General features: G+C 29.8%; 1 protein-coding gene across 5 annotated transcripts in view; it reads right to left on the minus strand.

Annotated features, from left to right (window-relative positions):
• The window catches only part of LpR1 (Lipophorin receptor 1), a 512,507-nt gene that overhangs the window by 427,567 nt on the left and 64,321 nt on the right, over positions 1–20,619 (minus strand). For all 5 annotated transcript variants that reach the window (XM_085947362.1, XM_085947360.1, XM_085947370.1 and 2 more), the window contains exon 2: positions 12,913–13,035. In XM_085947362.1, coding sequence (XP_085803488.1) covers positions 12,913–13,035 — 123 coding nt within the window. The remainder of the gene's footprint in view (positions 1–12,912; positions 13,036–20,619) is intronic.

Consider the following 20,619-nt stretch of genomic DNA (forward strand, 5'->3'; position numbering starts at 1 on the left):
CAAGCCAATGGAGTGTGGGCTGGAAAATATAAAGTATGATTTTCTAAATAAACGAATAACGTAGAACTTAAAAAAAATGAAAGATCGCGGTCAAATAAATGACTGTCCTTTATAATAAAGAAGGAATGGTCACCATATTTATCATTTAGTAATTGTATAGTGAAAAAGCATTAGTTTTTTTTTATTAATGTTACAAGTAATTTTTAACGGCAGCATTGTATCTAGTGAAATACCTAAGCTACCTACATACGCAATAAATATTATTGTCTAAGTACCTAAGTATACAATTTTTAGCACAGGTATATTGGTAGATACCTACCTTCTTATACATCATAACATAACAATAAAAACCAAATTGATGTTCGCAGTAAAACAGCGTCGTAATATTGTTTTTTGTCTATTGGCGTATTGATTTTTTTAAGATTACACTTTTTCTAGCAAGTATAATAAGTACTATATATATACGTATTTACCCATCAAAAATATTGAGTCATTTAAACTTTTTTTATTACCTATATAACATATTTTTATTGTGAATCCACTATTACAATTTTAGTGTATATAGGTTAACTGTGTCATATAAAAATAATATTCTAAGCGTTGAAATTGTTTGAAAATAAAAAATGGCAACCTTTTTGATATATTGATTTCGTGACTTTCAAGGTTTAAGTAAATAAATGTGAATGTAGATAAAAGAAAAATATTTGTAACTCGAACGTAGTGCGATTTTTTTCTATGTTAGTGTGCTACTGATAAGTACCTAAGTTTCGATGTGATAAGCAGGACTATTACTTTAAATGACTTTGAAATAATATTCTTATTCAATCATTAACGACATCCCAACGAACAAAAGTTTGAAACAATCTCCAGCATCACTTGTAATGAAAAAATTATCTGTACAAGAGAAGAGTTGTTTGTAGTGCCTGCAATTTGTACTAAGGAGTGCAGAAATGATTACAGTTGAAACATATTATATCGTAAGATTCGTAAGCATCTTCAAAGAGAAGGGAATTTTATGAAGAAGAGCCAGACAAATTATATATTTGAAATCAATAGATACTCTCTTGCATATTCAACCAAAGGTTTGTCTGTACTTATTCAAATCATTAATAAATAAGAAAACTGTGAATAAAAATATTGTCCCTAACTGCGGTTTGTGCTGAATAATTTTTATTATCGGGAAAGCATTCGGACCGTTACGTAGGTTCTAGCCGTTTATAACGGATTTCCTGCTTTACTCGAAAGCTCTGAAATGTCCGCTACTATTATCCAACGTCAAACCACATCACTTATTAATAAGATTGCTCATGACAAAACTGAAACACATCAGCATGGATACCAAATGTATAACAGAATATGTAAATCCAGGAAACGCTTTAGGATTAAAAAAATAAGTCTCTTGACCGTCTCACATGCACTTTAAAATCTTGTGAATTATTTGTTGCGTAAAATAAATAGTTTTTGATTTATGTAGATATTTTAAAAGGGTGTTTTTAAACATGCTTGGACAATTTGTTAAATGACTACTTGCTTTTCTACAACAAGTGTATTTAATAGCATTAAGTAAAGAATTACCATATATCGTCGCTGTTCTGGCAGAAGACACTAATTCGAAAAAATGACATATTGAGTTAGTTATACCAAATTGTTCCTTATTTCAAACTTTACCGTCTGGAAACCTTCTTAATAAATAGACAGTCTTTATTTTAAAGTCATCCTTTTTACGATTTCTTAATAAACTCACATGATAGACAATTTCAAATATTTTAACAACTTCAAAGTCAAATTATTCAAAACTAGTATTCTCCAGTTAGTGTGTTCTGCCAGAACAGAGACGATATTATACATAGTCTATAAAATACTTAAACGATCCGTTTTATAGTGGGGCCATACCGGCAACAAGTCGCGCGACAACTCGTTAAATTTTACGATAATTATCAGAATTGCTTAAGAAATTTTACGATAATTATCATGCTTATCGTGGCGACTTGTTTTCGGTGTGGCCCCACTTTTAGAGGAACCATCCTCAGCCTCAGCCAATTGTACGAATACATAGCAAGTATTCGTTTTCAATAATTTGCCTTTGAATTGATCTTGAAAAGTATATACATAATATATATACAGTCGTTTTGAATATCAAGATAAACTTCAAACGAGTAGACTTCTTGATAATAATAATTATTCATGATCAAATTATTGAATGTAAATTATGAAGATCTTAAATGACCCTGCTCGTACCTTCGCTATCGAATTTTATGATCCAATTTATATTGAATGATGCTCGGGGACCACGGAAAGGTCGTTTCGTCCTTAAATTACCATTTCGAATAACTAATAATCGTCCCACATAAGAACAAGTTATTGCTGTACCAACTTTTGAAGAATAATAACTGAATTATTTACTCAAAGTTTTGACTGATAATATTATTATGGATATCTTCTAGTGAATCCTGAATACCAATAGGCTTGTGTTTTAACGTAATATTTCAATGAAAATTTACTTTAAATATAAATAAATAAATAAAATTCACACTTTTCTTAATCACCAAATTTTACCCACTAAACAGACTATACCTACGTATATTATATACTCCACGAAAGCAATTATATACAAATTAAATAATTTACGTCAATAAACTTTACAAATTGACACAAACCACATAAATAAATATAAATAATTTAATAAAAACAGTGACATTTAATTCAAGAGCTTACTTGGTAAAGTACTCACCCGGCATGTGACAGATGTGAGGTCAAATCCCAGTCTGTCCACAACATATCAACGATTTTATAATATGACAGATACTCTCCAAATTATGAATTTTCACTGTGAAAATAGGTATATCCACAAGGGTATGTCTGTAACGTTATAAGGGTCCCTAAACACGATGTAAAATACAAAAAAAAATGTATTTACAGTTACAGTAACCACAAACGTTTCCTAATTGTATATGAATATGTAGATAATGTCATTTGGTAATAAAATATGTATTAAATAATTTATGTTATACAGCAGAATTCAATATATTGTGATACATATTTTAAGTAAAATCCTCACTTAAAAGTCATAGCGAATATGCAATGCATAATATGAAAATATGGTAAGTAAAGTAAATTTTAAGTAAGGCAAACCTCACTGCGTCAGTTCAGCCACTCAGTATCGATTACGTTACTTTAAATGAATTAAAATACGAATAAATTATTATTATTATTTGAATTAAAAATGTTTAAATAACCAAAACACAAAGGTTTCGACAAGTCACACTAAACTTCGTCTATTTTTTTACACTGCTTTCATATAATATATTATAATTTAAAATAACATATTTTTTTCAGCCATGGGAGTTAGATATTTCAGTTTAAACCTGTATTCATTACATAATATTAAAAATAAACAAAATTTACAATGTAATTATACTACATAAGATTTTACAAATGTGATTTAGTGTTTTTCGTATTTTTATTATAGTGGTTCTGTTTCATTTGTCATTGACAAACTGTTGCCATACAAATCCATACGCGCATACTATCATCGATATTTGTAATAAACTTCCTATAAAAAATTTGATGTACGTACGGTAATGAAAATACTCAGTAAATAACCTAAATAAGCTACGAGATTTAAACAAAGCATCGGTTTATTCAGATAATTTATTTAACCGACAGTTATTTCTTTATAACCCTTAGATTCAGAAACGCCTTTGCCACAAAGATTGGCAGAGCTTCGCCCTTGGTTTGGTGTAATATACTGCAAGACTTTATTCGTTAAGTGAGCCCCGGGGAGCAATATCGCTTGCTCGTTGTCAATTATAAAGGGGATGTGTGCCAAGTGCTTCCCTCCCCTACATACAATAAAGCGCCTCCCTGTGTAAGCAACGTCCATTAAGATTATAAGCCGCTCACCTGTTTCAATAGGGATATCCGTATAATTAAACACCCTTCCGTCAACGTTCAAATCGATCATTGCATATTGTTATATGGGGTATAAAAAGTGGGCTACCTGGAATGAGAAGTTACAAATAGCTAGATGTATTATTTTTTTTAATAAATGCTTACTTTTTCTTTTTAAAAAATCTACTGATAAGAAAATAAAAAAAAATACCTTATATAATATTGGGTACTTGATAATTTTACGATTGTTTTTTTTTAAATGCACTATTGTAACTTAGTAGTTCAGTCTTTACTGCTTATGTTATCTTCTTCCTGGAATACAGAATATTACTAGAAATTCATATCAGAACATACTTATTCGGTACTCACTACTAATTCTAAGAAAAAATATTCATTTATTAAGTTGTCATTTACATAAAAGCACTCCCTATATTATATAGTTAATGAATACACTCATATATACCCAATTGTAAAATTATATATCCAATATAATTGGGCTGTCTTTAACCCAATTACTCTTATAAACGTTTAATTTATTAGAAGTGAGATAGAAGATTTCGTGATTTTCTTTTTGTACGATAACGCTGACAATGAACAATGATAAATCGTTTATTTTTATAATGGAATAAAATTCGAACCACCGAACCAACTAATTTAAGTTTAATAATCAATAATTCGAAATAATTCGTATAATTTAAAAAATGTAATGATTTATTACCTACTTACTTCATAATGGTCGACCCTAAGATCATATGTGCCTCCACGGAGTGTAGTTTTTAATAAAAGATTTTATTTGTATGATCAATTGATGTAAATCACTTTCTAAACATATAACCCTTTATAAGACAACTTTTTTTTAAAGATATGTGCTTAATTATTTTTTCATGTATTCTATAAATTCATTTTGATGAACAGAATTTTTTTTTTTTTTGAAAAATATATAGTTTTTCGTAATTATCGATTTCCCAGCGAAGGTCAGTTTTCTGACCCGTGTCCATTTAGGTAAAAAAAAAAAAATTTCTCGGATTTTTGTAAATAATAAAAAGACAGGTTTTTTAGAAGAAAAATATAATTTCATTTATTTCTATTACAATAATAATTACTTTATTAATTTTATAGAAGTTTCTCAAAATAATAAACATTTCGACGGCCTTGTTGGCTTTTTCTTTTGTGCAGATAATCGGTACGGCATAGAACACGGTATGCAAAGGGATACTTTGCAATTTGTTACTGAGCTTCGGTACCACTTTCCGCGTAGAGCTGCAATAACCACATCTACGAAGTGTACATTTTTCAGGATAATAATTTGAATTGATATCGTCAGAAAATTGAGGTCGACCAACCCTTTTTCCTGAAGTAAAAGATCCTAGTAGCTGATTAGCCAACTTGTTTCTAAAGTGAAGATGTGTAATAGGTTTTTTTTTTCATTATCCAACACAGCTTGGTATTCTGTAATTCCTTCAAATAATTTCAGGAATGCGTCTTCACCTATGTCTTCCAGGTCTTTCACACTAAAACCTCCGCTTCTCCCATTTGCCATCCCCAGACAATAAAAAAAATATGTTCTGCAATATAGGCTTCTACTTATACATATAACATTCCATAACTATTTTATTTCATTCTGAGATATGTATTTCAAAAAAATATTACATTTTGAATGAAAACAATCATAATTATTTTTACCGGTAATGTTTATGGAAATCATTTTTTCAAAGAATGACACATATCATCAAATAACTCGATAGCGACTAATTATCCACAAAAAATAACTAGTAATTGTGAAAGTTCACTATATTGTTATATGAAATTAGATGTATTGTGGTTTATAAATTATTTTTAGTGTCTATATTATGTAAATCAAAAAGAGCCCAAATTATAGAATTTGATATTATTTTATTATTATACATACAATTCATAGGTGAAATACAAAAAACTATATATTTATATGTGTGGTATAAATGTACTAACTTTGTTTTCAGCAAATAAGTCACAATTTTCGAAAAACAAGAACTTAAAAACACTGTTGTTGAAAAACTGGCAGCTATCATGTCGCTAAATGGACACCGGTCAGATAACTGAACGGGACGCATTTTTCGTAATCTACTCAATATGTGCGAGTTTTAGGGTCGTCGGTTAGATTCAAGACGTCTGTGTGTTATCTGAGAATGATTGAAACCCATAAGGGTGTTTATAAATTGTTAAATTTAAGAAATATATACTTTAATGTTGCCGGTCTCAAAACTATCCGTTTTTGGCTTATGACCTATAAAGGGATATGGTCCATACTCTGGGTCCAAATATACACTGAAAAACAACATATGAATTTTTCAGACCCGGAATTCGAACTCGGGACATTATAAATCGACACGTTTGACACGTGGGTGTTAATTTTTGACCCAGTTAATCCAATATTGTAGATAAATATCGTTTTTTACTGCAATAAATAATTGAATGTGAATAGTTTTTCGAAAACCGGCATCTTCAGGCAAGCAACCTTTTAATTAAATTATTATAAATCCCCGTCAAATAGTAGGTACTCATTAAATTTAAATATGCACAACTAGTTTTGAATTTGGGCTAAAATACGAATACTGGAGATTGGCTTATTATAAACGTATAAGAAATAATTATTATAATATATTCTAGAAAAATAATATTTACCGACAGTATTTTTTTATTTTTTTTTTGGTTATATGTATTTATGTGAATTATGTATATATACGTAAAGTCAACAGCACGACATCGATCACCTCGTTCAACCACCTGAGGGTGTTTTCTATGAAAATGTGGGATTTTGTACCTGTCCGATCTTCGTCATAAATGTGAATCTTATGAATTTCAATATAACTATATTATAAACATAATATTACGTTATCATTTTAATTGGTAGCATCACTAGCCCTGTTTAAAGGTTAATATCACCACCATCATCAGCAGATGTCGATTTACTGCTGGATGAAAGCCTACATTGTACTCTGTTCGATGTCACATTTATATCATCCAAACCTCAGTTTGTCTAATATATGCCACATTACAAAATAATATTTCTCTCAAGTAGGTATATAAAAATTACCATTATAATGTATAAAACCTTCCTACTAATTATGTATTACAGTATTTTTGTTATTTTTACCTACATTAGTAAATAAAAATGGGGGTTGGTGATAACACACTGCATGACGCTTGTAACTATTTCAGGCTTATCCCGTTTCACATAAAACTTCCAAACCATGTAGAAACTCCCTCCGAAATGTATTAGCAGATTAATAATAATGATCATATATTATTTCCACTGAAAAAGTTTAGGCACCATTTCCAAAACAAAATTCAAAAATTACTTTTCCATTAGCCGATTCAAGTCTAGAAAGGGTCGTTCGCTAAAAATATACATTCACAGTTAACCCAAAATAAAAACAAAATTATTGTTGATAAAATAAAAAGTCTAACCTTCTATATTTATCTAGGTAATTTATACAAAATCAAGGTGAGAATAATTTTATTTACCCATATTTTTTTATAAGTAAATGATGTTTTCATGGATTGTTCATTTTAGAAAAAATATAGTTCAAAATCACAAAAACAAAAAAATGTTAATAAAATAACAAATATTGATAATTATGTCTAAAGAAACTAAATTTTGACGTAAGTATTAAAATAATAGGTTTTTTTCTGTAAGTATAGGTTTAATCGCAAAGATATAATTTCGATTTAATATTTTGAATAAATTATTAATCATGCCATTCATACATTGACGTCAATACCTACACAAAAAATAATTACACAAACAAAATCACAAAAAATGCGTATTATATGTAGGTACATTAATACTGACTAATACAGTGATGGCAAACCTATGACACGCGAATGTTTTATTTTGAAGAGAGAAACAATATCCAAGTAAATGATAAATGAAAAAAAATATGTTTTTTTAGAAAAAAGTTTTGCAAATAAATATATATACTTACATAATATTAAAAAATAATGATGACATGGCCATGCGTATTTTCTTCGGTTATTAATATTATTTTTACCAATAATATTTACTAATAGATGCGTAAACGGAAACGACGAAATTCATGCACAAATGACAGATATCATTGTGTGAAAAATAGCAGACAAATAAATACTTGTCAAGAATAAGCATTACGTTTAGTGTACATATATAACTCAATAGGTCGAACCTTATGCTTTTTATTGATCGGACAATTAAAATATAAAAATATTCAATTAACAGACCTAATAAAATTTATCGGCAATCATTCAAATATAATACGTATCTACTTGATATTTTGTCTCACATATAATCGCTAAAAATGGAAAACCGTTCAGTGATAAAGAATATATTGTGAAAGAAACATGGTTAAAATGGTCCCATGATCTCTTTGAAAATTTTAAGAACAAGGAAGAATTTATTCAAAGAATAAAAGAAATGTTTTCGTCTATGAAACACGGTTAAAGATAAAACCCCAAGAACTCAATTGTAATTTTTAAACTTCGCCAACCCTAGATTAGTAGACAACAGCTGTTCTCGCTGTTACGTACGTACACAATAAATATTGAAGATTTGTTGAATTACTTATAGGTACAAATTTTAAAACAAATACATTCAGTAGACAACACGTGAATAACTGACGAAAATATTAGTTTGGCTTCGATTTATCTTTAAGACACAAAAGGTTTAAGTCAGGGATAGAGAACCTGCGGCCTGGTAGACTATTAAGACCGATTTTCAACATGAATTCGATAAATCAATTTACTCTTATAATATTGTGGTTTTGCTCATTTTAGTTTACTCTTAATTTGATTTGTAGCAAAAAATTAAAACATTTTGAAACAAAATTATTCTTTTTTAAAATGAGATTTCGGCTAAACATTTTCCCCGGTCAGCAATGGTTAATGATGATCATAATGAATTATTTAATGACAAAATTATGGCATTAAACTCAAATTAACATTTCAACCTCATCTAGTAAATATCTCCAGAGATCCTAAAAAACTACACAACTAATTGGAATATAATTGAAATCTCAAAAGATAATACAAGATCTTATTTGACTTTATTATAATTATATAATTTACACATCCAGTGAATTAATTGTTAAATAAAAAAAATGTTTATTACATTTTTTACAGTTGTTAGTAGGTACATAAAGTTCTTATTACTTAAGTTTCTTGATTGCAGCCTTATTATAACACATCGAGCTTACGGTGGAATTTCAGTAAAACGTCCAACCCTTGGTTTTTAAGTAGGTACTGTGTAAACGAAAAATAATACTTTCGTTTAAATACATTCCGAATAATTTATTTTATATTTTATAAAATAATAGTCACATACGTAAGTATATGTACATTATATGCGTAGATATGTATATACTACAAATAAACAGAAACGGTATTTAATATTATGTTAAATGTATCAATAGAATTTAATTGATACCAGATAATACCAGAAGTGGTTGCGTCGTTCAATAAGAATTAATGAGTTATGCGAGAAACTAAATTGTAAATATACGCGACTTTAAACGTATGTAGTTACAATCGTAGAACACTTTGGTAGCTATAAATATCTACTGACGATTATATAGAAGTATAAGTATATAATATTTTACGTAATAGCCATACATATAATAAGTTATAATATACTAGTGTATTGATATGCATGTCACTGTAATTTACTAACAAATGTACCTACTGGATAAAACCTGTGTTCGATAATAATTAGTTCAATGAAAACTTTAAGTATTAGTTAATTAATACTATCGACCGATAGTACTGATGGAATTTGAATTTAAATTGTAATGGATTTAAGTTCTGTACTATTCCATTGCGACCCGGGTTTACACAACTGATATAGAATGTGATTTTTTTTAATTCAACGACTTTGTATTTAGAGTTAAAAATTGTCACACCAATTTGGTAATTTCTTACAATCAATAAGAGTTTTTTTATAGTATATGTATAATATATATCAGATATTTAGAATTGTTATTGTAATTTTGTTATTTTTTAAGTATAAATTATAATTAATTTAGTTTTTAAAACTCCGTACTATTAATGGATATAAAAAATCTGATAACATTATAAAATAATATACTTAATTATATTTTAATTTATAAATTATTTCCGTAAGTAGGTAGATACTCAATTCGGAGAGCTTATAATTTATAAACTTATATTTTTTAATCTACTAGAACAGTGTTTCACAACCACCGGTCCGCAAATAGTTAAGGCCATTTTAAAATGTCCATGCCAAAAATTCTAGCATAATTGATGTTCTATAAATATATTTATACTGAGAATTACTAAGCTAGATCCGTTTAAAAAAGAATCTGTTTCTTAAGGATAGTTATCTACAAGTACAAAAATGGAAATGTTTCCATCTTTGTTGCTAACGTCAACCGGAAAATAATTTTAAACATTTAAGTGTGTTATTTGAAGACATTAATCGCTATTATCTCGAAAATAAGGATGTCCGTTAAAACAATCTACGCAATTTCATGCGCATTTGATACTAAAAAAATCAAAGCCAATCGAATTTTCTCTGGTATCCATACATAAAATACATACTTTGTGTCAGTTTTAAAGATCAGTGGAATAAGAATCTCTAGTTTAAACAGTCATTTAATGATTGACCGCATTTTTGACAACATATTCATGTGATTCTTTTAATACGAAACATAGAAAACAAATGGATGGCAATGCAGCGCTTCAGCTCTCCGCAACAACACTGAACCTATCAACAATTATTATTTTATCAAAGATGCAGCAGCAAATTTCGATAACTAAATATTGATTCTTTAATTTTCAGATGTTCTAAGATCTAAAAACTAATAAACTAAACAATATTTAAATATTTTTCTACGCAACCGGTCCGCATGACGTGTAAAAGAGTTGGGAAACACTGCGACTAGGATTCTAATTATAATCTTTAAAAATAGGTTATTATTTTTTTAACTTAATACACTAATTCCCGGTGAACGGAACATTTGGTGTAGAAATATACCTTTATATATAAGATATATATATTGGACAAGATTGGAAATTTGTGTTCCCATAAAAAGTATTCTCTTTTTAAAACTAACACAAAATTAATGAGAGAAAAATAGTAATTAGTACTAAACTTTACAAATTGAATATTAGCGAGTATATGAATATGTAATATTAAAAAAGCATCAGCGTGTTTGCAGATCTTCATGGGCGTGCTTTCATATGTTTTGGCTGCATCATGGAAGACAATTTTCTTTGACATATTTGACTACTAAATATTGTTGTTCTTTTTCATAATTAATGAAACAAGTATATTTTTATCCTTGTTGGTGATATATACCTACACTAAAATAAATTAACATGTCAAAAATGAGGTGTTGTATCGACATTTCGAAGAAAATTTTTCGAAAATTTTCCTGAATAATATTCTGTCAGTGACATTTTCAGATTGCCGTCCGAGCGACCGACCACCCGCGGTTTCAAAAGTCTAATTTTATACAACGTAATACGGCGAATTGTATTTCATGAATACATAATGCAACAGACGACAGTCTTGTATAGAGTAGTATATTTATAACGATACGAAGTAGTATTAATTCCCCGCGGAAATAAGAACAATGAAATATTATCATTATCTGCTCAAACTTCTGACTATAAATACGTTTCAATCTCAACATTACTTTATTTATTATTTTGATTCCCAATCCATAGTAATATAATTTTGTTACTACACTATAAAGTTTTAGCTGTCACTTATTTAGCTAAACACTTTTAAAAAAATGTTCTTCAATTTAATTTATAGAAGATTAATTATCATAATAATATATTAAAAAGGTTCCATGACAAAACAGAACAGTGACAAAATAGAACATGACAAAACAGAAAATGACAAAACAGAACAGTGACAAAACAGAACAACGATAAATATAACTATGACCTTTCAGGAAAAATATAAATTTAATATTGAAATTGTCCTATCTCTATTATGTTGGTAGATTTTTAATAGCACAGATTTTCAAGACGCTATAATGAATCAAATTATATACATAATTTCTGCATTCCTAATCACTATAAAGCCTTAAATAAACGGGACTTTGCCGGGAAGCTTATGATATCTCATCTTAATCAATATAATATGTTTAAAATGATTGGGTGACTACGTACAACGAATAATATTGACCTAACTTAATGTAACCTAAATAGATTCCACATAAATTAATGTTTCATTTTTCCCCTGGCTGTTCTGTTTTGTGACTGTAGGTACATATTATTAATAATGGATAGGTATACAATATCATATTTTAGCATCAACCATGTAGTATTATAATAATTCATATTTGCAGGTTATATTATTTTAGAAATAAATCTAGATACTCGTACACAAAAACGCTATGATGTTTGGCTGCTTTATAAATATCTTAAGATTAAATGGTAATTATTTCTTCCTCCATCATAAAGCGCACGTAGCCAATTTAACGTTCTTTATATATTCATTGTCGCTTCCGTATTGACATTTATGATCATTTGTTATACCTACCTAAGCTAACTAGGGACGCTGCAATATTAGTAAGCTCTTTAGCGATTAATTGTTGCAATTTTATTATTTCCAGCATTTTATTGGCGTACCAAGGTGTAGTTTCACTACTTCGCGTAAGGTAGAGTCTGTTGCTACTAGAGAAATTTAGTAGCAAGTTTACTAAACATACAGTTAAAACCAATACGCACCTAAAACATCAAAAAGAAGAAATAACGGGTGCATTTATTAATAGATTATGACTTTAGAATCATATTGATTTTGTTTTTTCAACCCTATTTCTCCTACAGAGTAGTAGTGGCAGAACCCATCCGCTTACGCCGTGAGTACTTGTTCGAATACGCGTATGAGAAAAATCTCACGCTTTCTGAATGATTTTCATCTGGAGCAAACACACAACGGGTGGGGGTAGTGGCTAACAACCATTACTTGAAAAAAAGTCTGTCAACAAAACCTTTACGTCATAGATATCAATAATGTTCCACTTTTTTAAGACTCACCTTTGCATTCTTCTGGGCTTTCGTCTGATTTATCACCACAGTCGTCGTCTCCCTCGCACACCCACGAAAGTGGAATACACTTCCCGCTTGCACATTGAAATTGCCGTAGTGAGCAGACCGTTGCTGAAAAGAAAAAAAAACAATAATATATTATTATGTTAATTATATTTTAAACTTAAAAACATAAGCATCTTAAGGCGATATGATGGAAGGACGCAGAAAAAAGCCTCAGTAAAAACCTTAAGCGCAAATATTTTTTTAAACGTTGTTTATGCGATACGAAGTAACTCAATTAACTAACCCAACACTAATAAACCAAGAAATTCATTTAAGAGCATTATCTAAAATTAGTTCATTAGTCCTATGAATAGTTGTCAGTTTAGCAAAACAATAAATTAACATTGCAAACATGCTTTTAGTAGGTGTGAGTCGAAACTCCGGGATTTAAATCAGTGGGTCTATTCTATACTTATCGACCGCTAAAGTGATAAAGTAATAAATAGTATCAAAATTAGGGTAGGTTATATTTTAACAGCAGCAAGATAGGTGCTGTTAAAATATAGCACTTATTGCAACAATAAAAACCATCTTATTGTAATTGTTACAATAAGTGCTAATATTATGATACAAACCTACCCTAAGTTTGTTAATATTTATCACTTTATCACTTTAGCTGTCAATAAGTATAGAATAGACCCACTAAGTAAAATTCCGTGGGCTACCCGTTACGCGTCAATGTTATGTGCCCAAAAATCGGCAAAATAACGCATAACGTTACTTATTTAAATAAGTATAACTAAGCATAGGCCCCTTAGCTACTTACTTGCTTATTTTACAAATAAATCTCCTCGCTTTTGAGACAGTTTGGTAACGAAACTCTAGAGAAAGAAAAAAAACCGTAAGGATTTTTCAAGCTTAATATTCTTTCTGTGTCTGTTCATACTTCCGCGACGAAATAAAAGAATGTAAAACTGGAAGTCGGTTGAATTTCCGCCAAAACACAGCATCCACATCCGTTAACCACCCCACCCGGATACCATTCCACTGTTTATTACCACTCTCTAAATAAAATTGTCATATTTTGCTTTATTTTGTCGAACTTTATAATAATATATAATTTTAAAATAAACCCCAAACGAACAACAAAATGCTTTCTTCAATTATGTTAGGTTAGGTACCAAAATATTTTTGGATACAATAATAAATTCTTTATAAGGACGGCTGATGTGATTACGTAAATATCTATTCAAGTATATTGTCTGCTATTCTGAATTAACCATTTATTATTATTGTATTTCATATTACTGGTGCGAATTTTTATTCTGATATTTGGTGCGAAAAGGACATTAATTTTAGTTATAAATATTTTTTAAAGACGCATTAATAAACCACTGGCCGGGGGTGGCCGTGGGTACGGATAATATTTTACGTTTGAAAATGGCACCTTTCTTAATAAATGATTGGCTAAAACCACATTCAACATTTTTTTGCTATTCTACGCCTGCTTGCAATTTTGATTAACTTAATTTGTTATTAAAATATTGATTTCGTTTTATAAAAGGAAAGTTTTAAATAAGAAATAATTTAGTTGGCACATTGATCGCAGGGAGGGAGTGAAATTCAGAAGAAACTTTATAAAGGGCAATTAAAAGTTTAAATTGAAAAGCTGCCTAAGGAATGGCATCTGATTCGCCTCTAAGTATCATCTTTTTAAAGCACAAGTTGGTGTATTCAAAAACACTGTTAATTTCTTCCAACTCGATTAAAAATATTTCAATAATGCTATTTTATCATTATTTGGATGAAACTTTTAATACTTTATTTGAATTTTTGAAAGAATTGAACTTTCTATTGTTATCATCTTTTTTATACCAAAAAATAAGATTAATCAACAGTAAAATACATTCACAAAGAATAATTGAACTTTATATATAAAAAAAAACACTTCATTGCATGTTATATGAATCACAGATGTGATTATTTATTACGCCTCTCAGTACGCTGTTTACATATATCTGGCTAGTTTCATTTACGATTTAAATAGATATTATAACAGTTATACGATTATTGCACAGTAATCATAGATCACAGATGCATTAGAGTAGATGGGGAGTGGATGAATTAAAACTAATAAAGATTGACATGTTATCTCACCCAATTGGTGACCTCTACAACTGCATTGAATACACAATTGAACGACAATAAACATTGATTGATTTTAATTGTATGATAGTGAAACACCAGAAGACTTTAATAAATTGTATGACTGGGTTCCTACTCATAATTTCAACGAACTGTTATTCGTGTCTATTTTATATTCTAAGGGTCACAATACACTTTGAAGTTTCGTTAACAATCATTAGTTAGGTTTTCCTCTTAGTGAAGTCGTCGTCACGATTATAAGCTGCAAATTATTAGTTAGACAAACATAAAGTTACCTAGGTTTCGTTAATGAAATATGTGTATAATAATATAACGGTGGCTAAATATAAATATTTTTTTTCATGTTTGCTCTGCCATTCACCGCCTCAATGAAATATGAGTTTCAACACCAACCATTTGACGTCAACCACAAATTTACCCTCATAGTATTATCATCATGGAGTTAAGATTGGAAAGTTGTTTATTTCTCACAATTTCAAAATACTGCTTAATAAAAATATGTACACATGCACGTTCTAACAATTAAAAAAAAATATTTGAAAACATCTCATTCACATACACACTATAAAAAATTATTGTTTAGAAAAAATACGACACCCGACGGGACTTGAACCTCCATCTGCTGGAATCGCGCCAGTATCTTTTCCAATTAAGCTACGGGCATCTCATTAATTACGACGATTTTAACTATTAGTTAGTTAGTAGTTGTTACATGTAATGCTTATCGAATTCAAATTATGTATATTCAATTTATATAGAAAATCACATTCTCGAATATTGTGTTATTTGTACAAAATATCTGTTCGTAATGTCTATTCGGATGGACGAAAGCAATCCTGAATAATAATATAAAGCTGAATTATATAGTATTCCGATATTCCTATTAAATTAAACTGAATAAAACAGACTGGGCAGACTCAACGAATGGAATTTATGTAAAACCGTCTGGATAGAGGAGTGTTGGGATACCCAAATTACGTTGACTGCGTAGTGTGATCCAGGATGCGCGATAGAAATCCTGGATTGGAGGACGATTGTGAAGGATATACCGAATGTTTGAGGCTACCCCCCTCCCGCTCTTTTGCTGGGCTGACAAAGCTGTAGCATGGGGACCCAGCGTGGTAGGTCGATCAGATAAGTAAGATAAACACACATCACAAATTTAATGTGCTCTAATAGTTAAGAAAAATCACCTGCGGTGCCATTTCATTTCAAGAATATTAACATTTTTCAATATGTGGTTATGCGATGCAATTTTTAATTATAGTGTGTCATTACTCGAGAATTCCATATTTCAAATAGATGTATTAAAAAATACCCTAAAAACACTGAGTACCTACCCTTAATTTTACCTAGCCATTTGGAAAATGTTATTGTAGACTCTGCAGTAGTGGCACACTACCTTTAATCTTATCGATATATAGGGTAACCCGCCAAAGATCCTAATCTGGGGATCCGCTTCAGGATATGGTAGTAATGATGATGTATTATACGATGTCTTATTTTTTAATGTATTTGTACGGTTGTACGGTTTCCAATTAATCAGCACTATTTTTTTAGTTATAGTATATCCTAGATAATAATAATATTATGAAACCAATATGATAATATAAAATACAGGAATAATTGTATCGTTTATAGTTTTTGCGACGACTGCATTAAATTCATATAATGTGCTTATCTCAATATAACTAATAGTTAGGTCTATTGCAACTTATCAAATCTAAAGTTGGTTGGAAACTTTGCTCTTATGTTTAATAATAGTATTCGGCTTCTATAATAATTTGACATAGAGATAATGAAGAGAGAAATCAGCTTATCTCGTCTTCGTGTCTTACAAAAGCACTCCGCTCATGCAAATGCATTCGGTGCATCAGCTGTGAAGCGCAATCACATGGAATCATGATCGATTAAGCTTAAATTATCGATGAGATGCTTTCGTATTACCTATTTGACGTATGATTTCGAATAAGGAAGAAGTGTAGTTTTGTTACTATTGTATATTATATAATACCTACTATATTTGATTATATTATAATTATATCACATTCTTTTAATGACTTTAGATATAAGACAAAAATACGTTAACTCAACTTTCTTTTTATGTATTAAATCATTAGCATCTTTAACTGGCCCTTTCTATACAACCCAATCGCCCAATCAATCTATATCTCCCGAACTTTTCTTCAAGTATATTAAAGAGGACCATTTGGGTGGTTGAGTGTCTCCCATCTATAATATATGGTCTACCCAACGGAGTCACCTACCTTGCACGTATGAGACTATAGAATAATCGCTGGACAATACGTATGGTTCATGGCTGAATTTTCCTTACTACATAGCATCTTCATCTCATGGCCCTTCTCCCAGCAAGCACTCTAATCTAAGGAGTAGATAGTCATGAGGAAGGTTTTATGGTGCTTTTTATTTTAGCTTTCTTTTAAATTCATTTAATACAAAACATATAATTAGTATATAATATATTGGCTTACCAAATAATAGATAGAGACACGTTGAAGAAGGTTAAACCAAATAAAATTAATATACAGAATATGAAAAAAATATCAAACCAAAAATGTTGAAAAAAACCGCCTATTTTTTTTTTAAATTTAAGCAAAAAGGAGGCTTTAGTCTACTGATTAAGTTAGCTACAAATAACTTTGCATGGCAAATCCATTTGAAGAGAACTTCAGATCTCTACTCTGCCATTCCACTATAATTTCAGACTGGCCCAATTAGTGAATTCTATACGTCAAGATTGTATGTCCAGATATTGCTAAAATACACCTTGAATAATTCAATTCATAGAATTGTATAATTTAATTCGACCACATCAAAGCAGACATTTTGATATAAATACCGGTTGAAAAAATATCTGTCCTAAATTTTATGTATACAGTCAAAAGTAAAATATACATTGACCATTATTTTAACGATGAATAATCACGTAAAACACCAATAAATGAGTACGTAACTTATGTAAACAAAGTAACTAAGTAACAGACTTTAACCCAGAACGCAAATGGCCACTTTCTTTTCAGTGCGTCAGTAAAAAAATAACTTGGTTACCAATACAACCACATGTAAAATCATTTGATTCGAAATTCTAACTGTCTTGAAAAATGATAATACGGAATTCGTATAAATCTCTTTGTTACAAACAGTTATTATAGTAGGTTGATATTTCACATAATAATATGTGTAAGAGCTATAAGAAGAATGCAGCAATATATTATTGTGTAATATATTCTGTGGAAAAAAATTGTCACGTCACGTTTTCAAATACTAGTAATAATTTAATTAATATCAATGAATTTACCGACCAATTTATTTATTTGGCCAAACTATAACTTAATAATGGCGTCCGATGAAACCATTAAAATTAACGATACTGAATAACATGACGGGAAATACTCCAGCGGCGCTGCGTAGAGGCAGGCTCATTGACACTTTTGCTTTGCTGATAAACCGAGACGCGATGGCTTGTAATTCAATTTGCTTGGATCATTAGCGAAATAAAGGGAAAAACGGCACAGCCTTCGCAATTATTATTACTACGGAGCTTCGTTTAAAATGCTTTGCCACTCGTTTTACGAACATTCTCAAAAGATTACACGGGCGACGACATCAGTAGCGCGCTCAATTATTATTGTCAAAGCTCACTAAAATTGCTCGTTAGAAAATGGCGGAATAAATGTTTTCATTCGACTGAACGGCCGACTACCTTACATTTAAGGGGGGACATGCTCGTCGAAGGTCAAAATTGAGTTTTTATTGTATATTCAAACCATGATCCTGGACACTCCTTAAACGTTGTAGATGATCTATTTATATAATTTTGAAGCCTTATTATCCTTTATAATTATTTTAAACATTTGATGACTGCATGAAGTATTTTTGTTACATAAAATAGTATTCTTTTAAACCTCTCGCTCTAATGTTTTAGAATATAGTCATATTTCGGTACAGAACTGTGCAGTGGTGTTAAGATTTTTTACATTTATTAATTTTTAAACGCATTTATAAAACCATTAGCATAATTTATTACGAGATAATTTTTGTAAAATATTCACGATAAAAAATTATATTGATAATCTCTGTGATCCCAAATTTGACAAGAATTAGGCATTTTATTATTCAAAAAATCGGCAAGATTAACACATTTCAAGATGATTGTAAAGATATTTATTATAAGCTATGTCTTTGACCATTCAAGTGTGATAAACATCTTATGAATAATGATTGCTTTATAATAATTATTGACCTAAGAATAAGGTGGTGTTTTTTTGAAATACGCCATTTCTTTTGTCATTCCCCAGTGGTTAGGCTACATCATACGGCCGTAGCAATAAATTGACAAACTATAATTGAAGTAGGGAGTAAAATGATATTGACGCGCGTGTTTGAACATGTACCGTTTAAAAAAAAATAAAAAAAAATTCGGTTAAGTACATGTTCAAACACGCGCGTTAACATAATTATACTTCCTACTTTAATTATAGTTTGTCATTTTATGGCTACGGCCGTATGTTGTAGCTTAACTACTAGGGAATGACAAAAGAAATGGCGTATTTCAAAAAAACACTACCTTATTCTTAGGTCAATAATTATTATAAAGCAATCATTATTCATAGGATTTTTATCGCACTTGAATGGTCAAAGACATAGCTTATAATAAATATCTTTAGATTTATCTTTAAATGTGTTAATCTTGCCGATTTTTTGAATAATAAAATGCCTAATTCTTGTCAAATTTGGGATCACAGAGATTATCAAAATATTTTTTTATCGTGAATATTTTACAAAAATTATCTCGTAATAAATTATACTAATGGTTTTATAAATGCGTTTAAAAATTAATAAACGTAAAAAATCTTAACACCACTGCACAGTTATGTACCGAAATATGACTATATTCTAAAACATTAGAGCGAGAGGTTTAAAAGAATACTATTTTATGTATCAAAAATACTTCATGCGGTCATCAAATGTTTAAAATAACTATAAAGGATAATAAGGCTTTAAAATTATATAAATAGATCATCTACAACGTTTAAGGAGTGTCCAGGATCATGGTTTGAATATACAATAAAAACTCAATTTTGACCTTCGACGAGCATGTCCCCCCTTAACGTTATTTTATAGATATTTTAAACAATCAATAAAATTCTAAACTATACTTTTACTCATTGCAATATTTACCTACTTCAAATGAATTTGAATTTCAGCTTCATTTTCAAAAAATAATTCTTCTGCATTATTGGTAATACCAAAATAATTTAATAGGTATTAATTTATTTTGATAACACTTACGATAGCCGCGCGGCTTAAGACCGTACATAAGTGAAACGGCAAATAATTTTCAACTGTATGTGGAACGAAATTTCGGCCGCGTTGCCATTCGGAGAGCGATGGTCGACGTGTTTGCACCTCAATTTGTTTTCTGATGGCGTTGGAGGAATATATTCTTAAATCGTGTAAAGATGACTAAAAAACGTTCCGCATGTACTTGAAAAAGAAAACATGTCAATGAATATTCTATTA

This window comes from Rhyacophila brunnea, unplaced genomic scaffold, assembly GCF_057557595.1.
Source record: "Rhyacophila brunnea isolate RB1 unplaced genomic scaffold, BYU_Rbru_1.0 scaffold_2, whole genome shotgun sequence".
NCBI classification, from domain to species: domain Eukaryota; kingdom Metazoa; phylum Arthropoda; class Insecta; order Trichoptera; family Rhyacophilidae; genus Rhyacophila; species Rhyacophila brunnea.